General features: G+C 38.3%; 2 protein-coding genes across 3 annotated transcripts in view; one reads left to right on the forward strand and one right to left on the reverse strand.

Annotated features, from left to right (window-relative positions):
* Positions 1–4,187, reverse strand: part of LOC141904742 (diacylglycerol lipase-beta-like) — a 20,400-nt gene extending 16,213 nt beyond the window's left edge. The window contains exon 1 of the mRNA XM_074793392.1: positions 4,041–4,187. The gene's annotated coding sequence lies outside the window, so the exon portion shown is untranslated. The remainder of the gene's footprint in view (positions 1–4,040) is intronic.
* On the forward strand, positions 27–14,118 carry LOC141904741 (CCR4-NOT transcription complex subunit 3-like). 2 transcript variants are annotated; one of them, XM_074793389.1, is made up of 19 exons: positions 27–196; positions 733–800; positions 1,063–1,137; positions 1,255–1,344; positions 2,285–2,413; positions 2,925–3,020; positions 3,551–3,661; positions 4,298–4,403; positions 4,801–4,928; positions 6,013–6,057; positions 6,151–6,200; positions 6,284–6,366; positions 6,887–6,931; positions 8,926–9,179; positions 9,437–9,632; positions 9,906–10,170; positions 10,439–10,577; positions 11,743–11,868; positions 12,227–14,118. In XM_074793389.1, exons 1-19 carry the CDS (start codon positions 172–174, stop codon positions 12,323–12,325), a joined length of 2,130 nt encoding a protein of 709 aa, XP_074649490.1. In that variant the 5' UTR covers positions 27–171; the 3' UTR covers positions 12,326–14,118. The 2 variants fall into 2 exon arrangements, with proteins under 2 accessions (XP_074649490.1, XP_074649491.1); XM_074793390.1 differs by having other exon boundaries at positions 10,439–10,571.
* The last annotated feature ends 313 nt before the right edge of the window (positions 14,119–14,431 follow it).

A 14,431-nucleotide genomic window follows, 5' to 3' on the forward strand; every position in this document is an offset into this window, starting at 1 on the left:
ATAGTCCATCGACGGAAGTTGTTCGGCTCAGATTTGAGGAAGCCATTTTGATTTTAGAACAAAGCTTGCAAAGCTATTTATTCGCTATTTAACAGACCCCAAACCTCTCGTATCATACCAAATTTAACTTAAGAGCATGCTACAAACCCTAAACTCGGAGCACACGTAGCAATGGCTGATAGAAGGAAGTTACAGGGTATGAATTAAGCGATGTTTTGAAGCAATCCTAAAAAACCTCGAAAGAAACTGGAACCTCTTCGTTTCGCTTGCTGACTTTTCACCCCCGAAATTTGTCTTGTTCGCGTTTTTAAAAAACTTTCATTTGTACGATGTCTGCTTAAACAACCTATGCTTTTAATGGCATAGCACCATCCAGTAAAAAATGACTATTAAATGAATGTGATAAGAACTGACAAGCCAACTAACCCCTTGGCCTACACCAACCCTGGCCTGGGCCTTGTTGGTAGGGTAGTCTTAAATGTTTCTAATTAGGTTTGTTGTTTTTGACAATCAATGTTCGTATTTATATTAAATGTCTTATCTTGATAAATGTGCGTTCATGAAAGCAGGGAGGTACTGACTACTGCCTGCTGGTAAAAAGGATTTGGGAGTAGAGGTTTAGGTTCGGGTACTAGGGTGCGTTGGGGACAGTAAGGCCACTGTGTCACAATGTAGGTACGCTGGCGCTGTTAATACGAAATAAAGCTCTTAATGCGATTTTTTTAATTCCAGGTGAAATCGACCGGTGCCTGAAAAAGGTAGCAGAGGGAGTTGAAACATTTGAAGATATCTGGCAAAAGGTAATTAACCTCGATCCCGAATGTTGATGTCCAATTTTCAGATGATTGAATATCTCAAATTATCAACTCTGTCGTGAGTTGAATTTGATGCTAGTTCATTTAAGATTCTTGAAAAAGCCAAGTTTTAGATGGGTAAAATCTTATCGAAAAATGTTGAACTGACCCCCCAAGCTGGTGCTCAATTGTCGATTCATTTTCATAAAAAACCTACTATTTTGATAGTCAGAATTTACTCTAATTTTCGTTTGTTTTCAATTGCCAGGTCCATAATGCAACAAATACGAACCAGAAAGAGAAATATGAAGCAGATCTCAAGAAGGAAATCAAGAAATTACAGGTAAGCCAAATTATGTTTAAACAAAGAAAAATGCATTCGAAAAAAAAACACATAAGCTCATATTTTAGTCCGTTTCTTTATTCGACTGTGAAAGAATATTGTTTCGAAATTTTTCAGAGATTACGAGACCAGATTAAAACGTGGATGGCCTCAAATGATATCAAGGATAAAAGAGTCCTTCAGGATAATAGAAAACTTATTGAAATGGTAAGATCAATTTTTGAACTATTTTCTACGTAGAATGTCTTCGTTTCCAGATTTTTTCTGATATCTGCTTTCAAGGAATATCATATGAACAAAACTTCTTCACAATTGAAAGAATTTTTCAAAATTAAGAGCATGCTAGCTTCATACATTATCGAATGCAACTTATGATAACGATAATAGCCGAGTATGATGATTTATGCAAAATTCTAGTGCCGGGAAATGCCAATCATAAAAGTTGGAGTCTACTTTTAATTCCTGAATCAAAATTACCTACTTACATACGTAAGTAGATATCATTAATAGGTTAGTTTACTTAATGACAGGATAAAAGCATTCATTTCATAATTCCTGGGTTAAGATTGAAAATTGACACATTTAGTTGTAAATATGTAGTAATCATAATGACTTGGTAATGGGGTATGACCAATGACCATAGCTTTTTGCTGAGGTCTGAGTAGTTCCGGGTGACTGGCCATCTGTATATATGCGCTCACCCAGTAGTGACATGGGACAATGCCAAGACGCGCAGAGCCACCTGGTGGAATTAACCAGCTGATTTGTTCCATTCAAATCTTTGGAACGTATTTGAATAAAGAGCATTACCAGTTGACATTTCATTAGACTGCGCTTGCAATAATGCATTCAGTATTCTGAAATAATCCGTGTAGTCGACAGTAGTGGATTTTAGATGGAGAGTAATTTGAGGTTTTGGATCTGACAAACAGGTCTAATCTAATGCGCGGTAGCTTTTCGTCGATTCCGCAAAAATAATGCTCGTTTGTCAACGGTTGAAAATCGCGTGGAATTTCACGCGATGATTCGATAGAGAACTCGTCTGGATTTCTGAATCGCGCTGCGAGGAATAGAAGAGGGGGGCTAAACGATGCAAGCGTCGCCGGATTCGTTGATCTATTGTAACGCTATACGCCGTCTGTTGCAGCAAATGGAACGCTTTAAAGTCGTCGAACGAGAGACGAAAACGAAAGCGTATTCGAAAGAAGGTTTGGGAGCGGCGACGAAACTCGACCCTCTGCAAAAGGAGAAAGACGACATGACGAACTGGTTATCGGTTAGTATTGTTACGTGTTCTCGCGGAGCTTTTGGAAAGTTTTGGAAACTGGGAATTTTTTCCAGGCCCCTGAAAAGCTATGAAAATTTTGTTGTTTGTTCTCTATGGCTGTCGACATGAGGGTTGGTTTAAAAATCAGAAATGGCTTCAAAATAATATTGTCCTTCTATTTTGAATTTTAGGCTATATGCCTAAATGTCTAATCACAATTAGATAAAAAAAACTTTACGAATATACATAATATGCACTTGTTTACCTGGAATTGGTCTATGTTGCCTGTTCCAGTTTGGCTATGCCTAACTTAGGGATATGGAAAAATTTATAATCTGGGTATGGAAAAGTTGTGGAAGATGAAATTGGCAAACCTGAACAAAAAATCTGATGTTTATGATCACTGATGAAAGAAAGGCTTCAGAACCTGGTCAAACATGTTTGTTTGATTTGTATCTTTTGGGCTTGAAGATAACAATATTTTATAAGTTTTCTAAATGCGATAATTTTTTCTATCCAGGCGAATATAAATCAGTTGAATATTCAAATCGACCAGGTCGAATCCGAAGTTGAACATATCATCGGTAATAAGAAGAAGAAAAGTGATAAAATGGATGTAAGTTTTAGAATTCAGCACAATTTCTAAATAACCATCAAAATAGCCACCTTATATAGAGAGGCTGTATGTACTGTTGAACCTTTTTAGTACGATGTATGTGGAAAAATGAAAAATCCTTGTACTAACTGAATTTCGTATTAACTATTTGATAACACAATTCCATGATTACGTCCACAGATACCCTATAGAGAAGTTAGCATGTGTGGCGCCACCACACAATGGATAGTTCAGACGTTGCATGAATAATGCGGACATGTCCTACTTTAAAAAAGTGGTAACCCTGACATTGTGGACCAATTCATGGTTTAACTAAGGTTTTCGTTGCAAGCCGAATCGTACTAAGGAGGTTTCGACTGTATTTAATCTATTGTGATGTTATTCGTTGGCGGATATTTGGGGCCCCTGTCTGTTAACTTGATCCTAAATGTAGCTGCGGTATCGTTGATTTAGGGAACAAGAGGGGTTTTAAGTTGATAATTCGCTCTGTTTTCAATAATTGTTTTTTCGTCATTGCATTTTCATGACAGACTGAAAAAGTGGAGCGACATAAAACGGCACTTTCTCGGCATTATTATCACGTCACTCAACTGGAAACGTTAATGAGAATGGTCGACAATGATGCAATAGATTTAGATCAGGTGAGATGAACGTTGATGGTGCCATCTGTGAAATAATCGTAGATAAAGATATTCACGGGTCTCTCGCGAGGTGCTGTGAAAACTGAAGAATGCTTATGGCGGAACCTTTGCACAAAGTCTGATATAATTAGGAAATAGTGCGCAATAACATTGCCAAACCTTGCCACTCCTAACCTGTATACACTATTTTGAACTGACTTGGGCCAAACATTTGATTTGGTTTATTCGATGATTATCAAAGTACAAAATATGTAAATATATTACTAACTGATTATACATTAAACATGACAATCATCTGGACATCGGATATCAGAATATGATGAGGCTCTGGAAAAAGATGAATAGAAAATGTAAATATCAAAAATTTTAGAAAACATACCATTTGCATAAGGATACAGAATTTGAAGTTAATCATAATTTGTCATTTTACATTGTAACGATCTTCATTGGACCAAAATTATTGTCTGTAGTTAAACCGATAGTTAGTTACATCCAGATTTTCCTGGTTTGGGTCATTATCCATAGAGAGTTCTGATGAATGTGAAAAGCATAATTCGTCGTGAACTAGGAAGTTATTCAACAGTTGAAACCGATACGAACGATGAAATTGACGGCGTTTTTGCATATTATTCGTAGATAAAAAAGATAAAAGATGATGTGGAGTATTACGTCGAAGCAAATGGTGATCCAGACTTTGAAGAAAACGAATTTATCTATGACGACATAGATTTAGAAGACTTAAGTAAGTTCTCTCAGTAGTTTTGCGATCGCAGGCCCAGTTTTAACGAGTCTTTAATTGTCTATTTGGTTAACCCGCTGAATCCAGATTAGTTCAGATTTTTGATCTAATTCAGTGATTATTTACGGACCATTTGAACTTGATATATGATTAGATTATGATTTTAAACCGGATTTCGGCATAATCCGAATTAATTTCACCGATCATCCGAATTAAGTGGCATTTGTCGTGATAGTTTTGATTTTGGTCGATGCCAATATTTGAAATGATGCTGAACGGTGTCGCCTCATGAATCCGTGAATGTTTGACTCGGTAAAACTGGACGCGCGACTCGACGCTAGCTGGGATGATTACCGCGCAACGAGGATACGGTATAGTATTTTTGTTCGTGATTTTTCAGCAATGTCTTCTGGTGTTTTAGCAACTTCTCCGGTCGATGAAGATGGCTTCACTAATCTGTCGAATACTCCGACGTCGACGAATTCGAGTTCACCGTCGCCTAGTCCTGGTCTCTCCAACCATTCCAAGGTAAGATACGAGAAAAAAATTACAGGCGACTTAGGCTGTTTTCTACTATTCGATGATGTCATTAACTTATTGACTGGACAGGGTGGCCACTTACAGAGAAAAAAAGTCAGGGAATATTCTTTTCTTGAAAAAAAGTCGGGGAAATTCGTTGAGATAGTTTAGATCACGCATATTATGATATCAAAACAGTTTCCGTTTACGTTTTACATATTTGACTGTGTCAATTGATCAAATAAGCAGATAAAGTCAGAAAAAAACGACTTACATTGTGGGAGGGGAGAAAAGTCGAGGGAAAAATATTCAAATCGAATATAAGTGGCCACCCTGCTGCTGGATTTTAGCTCACGTTTGGTGTCATCATCAACCAGGGGGCAGTTGCACAGTCGTAACAAGTCTAAAACCATCTTTCGTTCTATTGCCAAAATTTAACAACTAAAGAAAATCTGAATGTTTCACTGTTTTCACAAATTTGGCTCGAGTCATTTGACAATCAATCAATATGAGTCAATTGTTTATCTGTAAACCATTGTTGCACTTTCACCTGAAGATTGCACTTATGCACCATTAAACGTTCAATGTGGACTTGAAATGTCTTTGCCATTGGACGGCACTAGCTTCGAAAAGGCTGAGATCTTGTGTTAAAATGTGTTAATCTAACTGAGATATGCGACAAAGTGTTAGTATCAATTATTCATGAAATTCGGTTCTTACAGGTTTTGGAAAGTCTCGGGAAATGTTTGAAAATTGGAATTTTTTTTACAGGCCCTCGAAAAGTTATGGAAATTTTTTTTCTTTCAATGGCTATGTTAAAAGTATAGAAAATCAGAAAAGGCTACGTCTGTCTCTTACTATACATTTGATAACAAACTTTGTCGATGGTATTGATAATTCGCACTTTGAATGGGCATACATTGACCTTTCAAGGTTGGCGATGCGTTACTTGGGTATGGAAAATTTATAATCTGGGTACGGAAAATGAAATTGGGAAACCCGTAAGAACCCTGATGATATTTGTTATCCATGTGTTCTCAATATCATCATTTAATCCGTATTTTCATGCAATGATTTTCTTTCCTGAAAATAGGACAAAGGAGAAGAAGAGAGCAAATCACGAGTGAAATTAGAGGAGGTAAAGACTAGATACATTAACTGATGCCTTGGAAATTTCTGGATGGCATTATGTAATACATGGTGTATATACATGTTTGTTGCTTTTTTGCAGAAAATCCAAAAAAATAGTAAAGGACCATTAACTCCAACTAAACACTCGAAGTAGGTTCCATTTCGATTGTTGTTGCATTAGCGTAATGGAAAAAGTGAAATCAATTCATTATCGTTCGTTTTATCTTCTCTAGCGCGTCGGGGCCTACGGTAGTTCATAGTACCAGTAATCACAATACGAACCAAACATCCACTTCGTTACCCCAACAAATATCAGGTAATAATTTTCAATACATCCGAGTCTTTTTTGCGTCTATTGACTAGGTTTTCATGTAGTTTACCGAAATATATCCTAATCTATTCCTCGAAACCTATTATTCTATGGGCAACATCTTTAAAAGCGGAGCGTTGATCAGTTTCGATGTTTTTCGCTCACTGAAGCTGTTTGAACTGAATTGTATCAGTATTTGAAATAATCTACCATTTCTGATAACCAGTTAAACACGATCCATATCTACAGTGGTGAATTAGGTTCCAAGAGTTTGAGTTGCTTTGAATTATTTAGAATCAGATTTTTGAGTAACAACTGTAGATTTGGGATTGAAGTTTATGAATGATGAAAGTGTTTAGTTTCGAGTGAAAATGCTAATGAATAACACCAATTTTTTTGAGTTCAGGAGTTCATAGACCCGAGAGTGTGCGTGTGGAACACAGGGATTGTAAAAAACCTCTTTTTGGGCCGAATGTTGTTTTTTGATATGTTTAATTCAGAGGGTATTCTTTATATTGTGCTCCAGGAACAAAACATAGCCGGAAATTTGAACGGACAGCGCCCAGATTTGGTAAGAAATCGTTTCCTGGTTCTGGGTTGTGTCCTTAGGTGGTCAAAGCACTCCTTCGATTTCGATGGCTTCCTCCTTGAAAGATTTCCTGGTTACACAGTGATATTTTAATTTCAACCCCTTAAAGGTTTCAAGATTTCCATTTTCGCAGGGTTTCAATTAATGGTGCAAAATTGATGTTTGCAAATTTGCAAATTCCCCATTACCCAGAGCTTGCATGGTTCAGGTTGTTTTGAATAAAGACCCTAGCAACGTCTATTGGATATCTGGCAAATGAAATAAAACCCTATGAGAATGGCCGTTTTGGACATAAGCATATGCCCCAAATCTTTTGAGGGTTTTAATTGCCATACCACTAAGCAATTAGATCACTAGGTAATTCATTGGAGGCTGCCATCTTTTTCTGGAAGCCATCTTTTGTGGCCCTTCGTAATGGTGCACTGAATGTTGTCCGATGTTTGATATGAGCTTATCTTTAAGATGGATATGAACTTTCTTTCGCTGAAAGGGAAGCAGCAAATGTCGCATAATGCGATGATAAATGCTTACTCGAACATAGATAAATACTTACGCGCTTAAACTTCGTTGAATTGGGAATTTTTGTTATGTAATCTCGCAATGTCCGTACGCGTGTTGGGTGTTGTAAGTTGTGATGCAACGTCAATTATTCATGGTACTACTAGCTAATGTTTTGGTGGATTCAGTCGAATTGGATCATTCCTCTCGACTGAAATATCTTCGATCGGGGGAGAACTGATTAGTGAAACATGACATAATTGATAAGGATTTTGTCAAATTTGAAATTCATATTTCATGTTCACAGCCATCCTCGCTTGCCTGGTTTTCATTGCATCCCGCCGAAGCTCACGCCAACACATACCGTGGCCACTGGCACTTCGTTGATCTATTACACCGCCCAAGATTTCTTGGCCACCAATCTATGTATCAAGCCAATCAGATGCATTGTTTTTTCACCGGCAGATTCGCTTTTTCAATACAACGCATCTGATTGGCTAGATATGTAGACCGGTGGCCGCTGAGCGAAAATCCGTCCGCCGAGAAAATCTGTAATAGACCAATGAAGGGTCTGCGGCCAGGGTTTGTGTTGGCGAGAGGCTATCAAACCCTGGCAAGCGAGGATGGTTCACAGCACTTCTTCATTTCTTTCGTAGCACCGAATTACTAAGAGTCTTCGTTGTAAATTGTGTCGGTCAAAGTGGAAAAATATTTTTGCGAAGTTTTTTTCTCCGACTATAAACGTACCTACCTAGCTTCAGCGTTGAATGCTTAAAGGCTTTTCAATAATCATTCTGACATCATTATCGTTTATTCGAAACTAAAAATTAGAAAAATTGTAATATTCACATCCAAACCGGTTGTGTATTGTTAATAGTTGATTGCGATTAAAATCGTTTATTTCAAATGTATTCACAAACTGCAATTTTATCATTTAGTAAAGTTACTCATATAGACTACAATTATTTCACTGGACCCAGTTCCACATTGTCGGATTATAACTCGCGGGAGGGGGATTTATAGACTAGTATTAACTTTAACTCGTGCGGCTAACTCCATTCATTTTCAATTGATTTAACTCCCGAAATTTTCGATTTAAACAAAAATTCGGGAAATTTGACAGCCGATCGCACAACTATATCTGTATTTCCATTTCCGATTTAAAGATTAAACCCCCGTTTTCGCTCCCGGCAGGTGTCATGGGTTTGTAACGGACACCATCAATTCAAACGAAATCTACCAAACAAATAAATAACCAGGTGAATTCCCAGTATTTTAAGGTCTAAAAAAGTTAATACCAGTCTTTGAAACTGGGCCCCGAACTATGGCACGGGGTTCAGGTAGAGTAGGGTAGAATCTTCGTCAAATTCTCACCGCCTCGGATGGTTTTCCGAGTCGATCAGTACGGAGTAGTCTGCCGCAGGTTACCGTGTCAACGAACGCGTATCGTTGAATATTTACGTTTTCGCGTTTTGCAGAAAAATTGTCCGCCAATTCAGTCGACCATTCGTTATCGAATAACATCGGCTCGACCAATTCCACGACCGTGAACTCGATTCAACTACAGCAACAACAACAACAGCAACAACAAAGTCAATCGCCGAACGTACCCGCGTCGATGACGTCTGCGGCGTCGATTTCATCTTCGTTTTCATCGTCGTCAGTGACGACTGTACCGACAGACTCCGTCGTGTTAAATGGTCCGAGTAGTGCTGGTTCACCAAATACGAAGGTAATTTTTTTGCGTCGCACTTTATTCGCTTATGACTACCTTATCGACCGGTTTAACCGGTTACGTGGTTTTATGTGATTAACAGTCAGTTTTGGTCGGATGGAACTGCTTCAATTTTTTTCAACTTCGAAGTTTATTTCAGGGCAATTGCAATTGAAGTATGGTATAGAATGAAGCGTAAAATCACTGATAGCCAGGCTCAAAAGCATGCTTTATAAACTTGATCATAGGTGGAAAATTTGTCCGCTGTTTTTCAGGCCGATTCGTTGAAGTCAATGGCAGAGCAGGCGGTCGTGAATGCTGGGTTAGAACTACCGAATTCAGTAGCAGCTGATACAACACAAATACAACAACAAACTCAACAACAACAGCAACAACAACAAACTCAACAGCAACAGCAACAACAACCCTCTCCCGTGCTTCTGGAAACAACCAGATTACAAATGGAATCAGGTGAGATCCCGACGATAGATTTGAGTATACTGAAACTCACATTTTGCTGGTGTAACATTTAACTGGTTCTCTGGTTTCCGTGAGACCCTTATTCTTGTACCGTCTGTTTGTGCGCAACATGACCTTGAAGATGACCTCTTAACCGAGGAACGGAGTCGAAATTAAAAAAGTTGTCTTGACAAATTAAGCTATTGGTCCTAGATACAACAAATCCAAAATGCAATGGGTACTGGTCGTTCTCGGAAATATATGAGCATTTATTTTCGATTATAGCTTTGTTTGAGAATCGTTTGAGTTCGCCTCAAGTGGCAGTGAGTCCGGTGCCGACTGACATACAAGTATTCAGCACATCACAACAACAGCAACAGCAGCAGCAGCAGCCAGCTCAACCGCAGACTACTACTATACATCTAAATCCGTTACTAGGAGTTGCTCCTTTAGGTCCTCAGCCGTTAACTAAAGAACACTGCTATCAGTTAGCGATGTTAGAAGCAGCATTTCATCACCTACCCCACCCCTCAGATTCAGAACGGTTACGGTACGTATCAAGTATCAAAAGAAAAAATGATTGACGCTTTCGCTGTGAACACTGTTGAATTAAGGTTAAATTAAGGTAATTGAAATAAAGCAAGGCTTTTATATCTGATTTTATTTTTGAGTTGATATTATGATGTTTCCCAGATAGAAATAGCTAGAAATATTCAGCTCGTAATAACACAGCGAAAAGGTTTTGAAAATGTTCAGCAGCGTTTTAATCCATTTCATCGAATGAATACTGAATTTGCTGTTTTTTTTTCTTGCTGCAGGCATTATTTGCCGCACAACCCGTGCCCGACACCATCCTATTATCCTCAGGTCCCACCATCGCATACGGATTCGTTAGACTTTTTCCAGCGGTTGTCCACCGAGACACTGTTTTTCATCTTCTATTATATGGAGGTAAGGGTATGTCTTCTCTTATTACTCATCTCTATATTATTCTCTATTTTGTTGTTACAGTGTTCGGTTGGCTTTTTTTCACCAGTTCAGTTTTGTTAATTATTGTCGTTCTTTGTTTTATTGTTTTTTTTCGAATTTTCTTGTCCGTTTTGGTTAAAGTTACTTCTCGTTACTCGGTTGTGGTCAATTTTCAGAAAACTGCTCAAGTTGCTTAATTTTGCAAAGACTTTCACAATTCTTATGTAATTTTACAAAATATTTTTTTTCGAATTTTACAACTTTTTAGAGGCGAGTCTTTGAATTTTGCTGATTCGTAACTCAGTGAAATATTTGAAATGTAAATGCGACCGAGTAACGCTGGGTCTACTGTTATATTGTTTTATGATGCCGTAAATATTGTAGTTAAACCTTTGCAAAACATGGAATTTTGCATATTTGACCCATATTTCTATCCAAAACTGCAAAGCTAAGCACAATATGACGACATACTAACAACACTCCAGATTATGTAAAGGTTTAGTTAGCATTAGCATATGGGGTCATCCGATTTATTATCTAAAACATTAAAAAAACAAGATGGGTTTAAATACCGTCATTCAACTTCTTTCTACATTCAAGGCTTTTTACATTTTCCCCGTTGTTGATAACGACAATTTTGAAATTTGGGTAACAGCTTTTTACGAATGCACTTGTTTGTTCTAAACAGTTGTGTTTAAGTTAAATAACTGTAAAAATGCAGCTATTCGAAATCTTTGTGATGATTATTTGGTTTTAACGTGATTCACTTCAATCAATTTCGACTCATCTACCTATTTGAGTCCTTTTCAAGTTATGAATAGATGCAAATTTATGCAAAGTATTCTATTACTAATTGCCTCATGCAGGCATGAAGTGGCCTAGTTTAGAAAGCTGCAAATAGATAACAAACATGTAAAAATACGCTCAGAAAAAATGAGACACCATGTTGTTATCCATTCTGCATTATTATTCTGCATTTTCTTGGTGTTTAGAAATGTGTGATTACAAATTGATGGTCCCGTTGTATCTGTATCTGTTATAACTCATTATGATTAATCGTTATTTCTCTCAGTCGCTTTACAAATTTTTCTGTCAACCTTTTTTGGTATAATTTTCCATTGTCTGATACTGAATTTCTTTTATTTTTACGTAGGGAACTAAAGCTCAATATTTAGCAGCAAAAGCATTAAAGAAACAATCGTGGAGGTTTCATACGAAATATCTGATGTGGTTTCAACGTCACGAGGAACCAAAAACAATAACAGACGAATTTGAACAGGTAAATGATGGGCGTCAGACAGTCATCCATAGATCTTAGATTTGATCGGTTTGATTACCTTAAATGGGGTTGACTCGTCCTCCTTGGCAGGGATTTGAACCTGATGGCATTGAGACTCGAAACCCTGCCACACTAGACTGGGTGTGCAGGTACGTGTGCAGGTTTGCCGCGAGAAAACTATTGGCGCCCAATCAGATTGCCTGCTGTATAATACCTGATCTAGTGTGACAAGGGTTTCCTTACCATGTCCGAGTCTAGCGATGCCATTGGTTTGGAATCCCTGCCGAGGGAGGTTGGGGTTGACCTAGCTTAAGAGATTCTTGATTCTAATCTCGACAATTTTTCCGTCATTTTGCAGGGCACATATATTTATTTCGATTTCGAAAAGTGGGGCCAACGGAAGAAAGAAGGATTCACATTCGAGTACCGATACCTGGAAGATCGGGACCTGAACTAGAAATCCGATTACGACTCTGTGCTGCCTTTACTACTACATTGTTGCATTTTAAACATTGCTACGTAAAAAAAAATACGGAAACCAGCCAGGAGGATGTCGATATGTGCACACAATGTGTGCGTCCGCGCGCTGGCTGAACGGTTGATTTTATTTATCGCCATGACGATCGGGTTCGAAGGCAACAGTTCCGCGTAATGTGTAAACGATGCGAGAGAGAGATAGAGACAGGTTTCGTTTTTTCACCCGTAAAATCGTGGCGTTTTTTTCGGATTGTACGAATGTTCGACGCAGGACATAGCACGCCGCAAAACTTTACGCCCCCCGTGTTGTAGAACAATCGAATCGCGTGAAATCGAGTGAAGAGAGTTAGCGAATCGGTAAAACTCTCAAGACGTCTCATTCGAAGTTTCAGGAATCTTGTGTTCGCTGATTTTGTCCTCTGTGTGTTGTATGTCTGGGTGTATGTATGTGTGTGTATGTGTATGTATGTGTGTGTGTATGTGTGATAAATGTTGTGTGTATTTTTAATACTTTTTACTAGTCATATTAAATACACAAAGTAGACCACGTCCCCCACTCCCTGAAAATTACCCCTCACTCAATTCCACTTCTTCAGGCTCGCCTCTGATAACAGTTTCCTCGAGGTCGATCGATATTGACGGATTTCAATGTTCGAATGTGTCATTTATATGTAATTTCTTGTAATTATTGTTTCGAGACGTTAATTCTTTTCAATGAACGACGAGGACCTGGCACCAGAATTTTGATTTCGAAATCGGAAATCTTAGCAAATTTTAGCGCTTTTTAAAAGAGTCGAACGGTGAACCGGGTCCCGATTATAATCAACATCGGTGTATTTTCGATTATTTGTTTTAAGAGGAAATCAAAATGAAACTACATTGTATGCTATCATCAGTTAACCGTAAATAAAAAAAACAGTCGAAGCTGAATATGTTAATTTTCGCGAAGCAGCTAATGTTCGTAGTTATCGACTTTTCTTTTAATCGAAATGTTTATTATTGCTGTGCCTGAATTTATTGTTACGTTAAAAGAGAAGAGAAAATACGAGGATGTAAATTGTATTTGTATTAAGCTGTGATAATGGAAAGTTTTTACTCCTCGTTCTCTCTTTTTTTAACTCGCGCTATAGAGAGAAACATAACTATCTCTTTAATAGATAACCTCATCGGGCGTTCGGATGTTCTAGTCGCGATTGTTTCCTATAGAATATTTTCGAATATTGCGGTTTCTCTCGACTGGAACGTGCGACGCTTCCGACGTTCAGAGTTTAAAATAGTAAGCGTTAGAATAGTTTACGACTACGGTTGAAAATTAGTGTGTACGAGATGCTTTGTAAATCGGAGAATGAGTTTAGGTTTTGAATTGCGTCTGATTCGCGCGAGAAAGAAGATCGAAACGAATATAGGTCGATTTTAGACGATTCGGTTTGTCTAGAAAACGGTGTAAAGTATTGTACGACGTGTGTAACGAAAGTCTCTCGGAGCATCGCGCGATCTTGTGCTGTTCCCGGTGCTCTCGGCGACTATTGTCTTATTCCTGTGTGTGCGCATTGCACGGTCTCCTTATTTTTGTACAGAAAAAGAATTCGCAGGTGGCGAACACAGGTTGCGCAGAAGTCCATTGGCGCGTGCGTGCCGACGTAGTTTTTCTCGTTTCGGTCGCGTGGCCATTTATTGTAAATATTAAGGACGGCAACCTGTGGCCGCTGCCTCGCACCGTTTATCAAGAAAAATCTTCCTGGGAAAAATCGATAAAAAATAATAAAAATTGTCTGTGTAAAAATTATAAAATTACAACCATCTTCTTTTGTTTCTTCTGTTTGTTGATCGATGGTAGGATTGGTCATTTCAACCCTGCATCTATCTGTTCTTAATTCTACGGCCAGCGCACTCTCCGTGGCCCAGTGTCTGTGCTAGGGTTCTTACAGCAGGAAAATCGGTGAATTATGGACTGGTTTTTTTCCCTGCAATGCTGGGTAAATCTAGCAATTTCGAGTGGCACAAGGAACCTCTATATACAAAACAGCCTGTCAGAGAAGATCATACAATTTAATCAGGGAATGTTTGGTCAAGGGTTTGTATTCAC

This window comes from Tubulanus polymorphus, chromosome 4 (assembly GCF_964204645.1).
Source record: "Tubulanus polymorphus chromosome 4, tnTubPoly1.2, whole genome shotgun sequence".
Taxonomy (NCBI): Eukaryota; Metazoa; Nemertea; class Palaeonemertea; order Tubulaniformes; family Tubulanidae; genus Tubulanus; species Tubulanus polymorphus.

What these genes read in the sequence shown, in the direction of transcription:
- LOC141904741 (XM_074793389.1), top strand. Translation starts at nt 172, where the DNA reads ATGGCTGATAGAAGGAAGTTACAGG. An exon ending in TGATAGAAGGAAGTTACAGG is followed by an intron (nt 197 to 732) that starts GTATGAATTAAG and finishes TTTTAATTCCAG; the next exon opens with GTGAAATCGACCGGTGCCTG. An exon ending in TTGAAGATATCTGGCAAAAG is followed by an intron (nt 801 to 1,062) that starts GTAATTAACCTC and finishes TTCAATTGCCAG; the next exon opens with GTCCATAATGCAACAAATAC.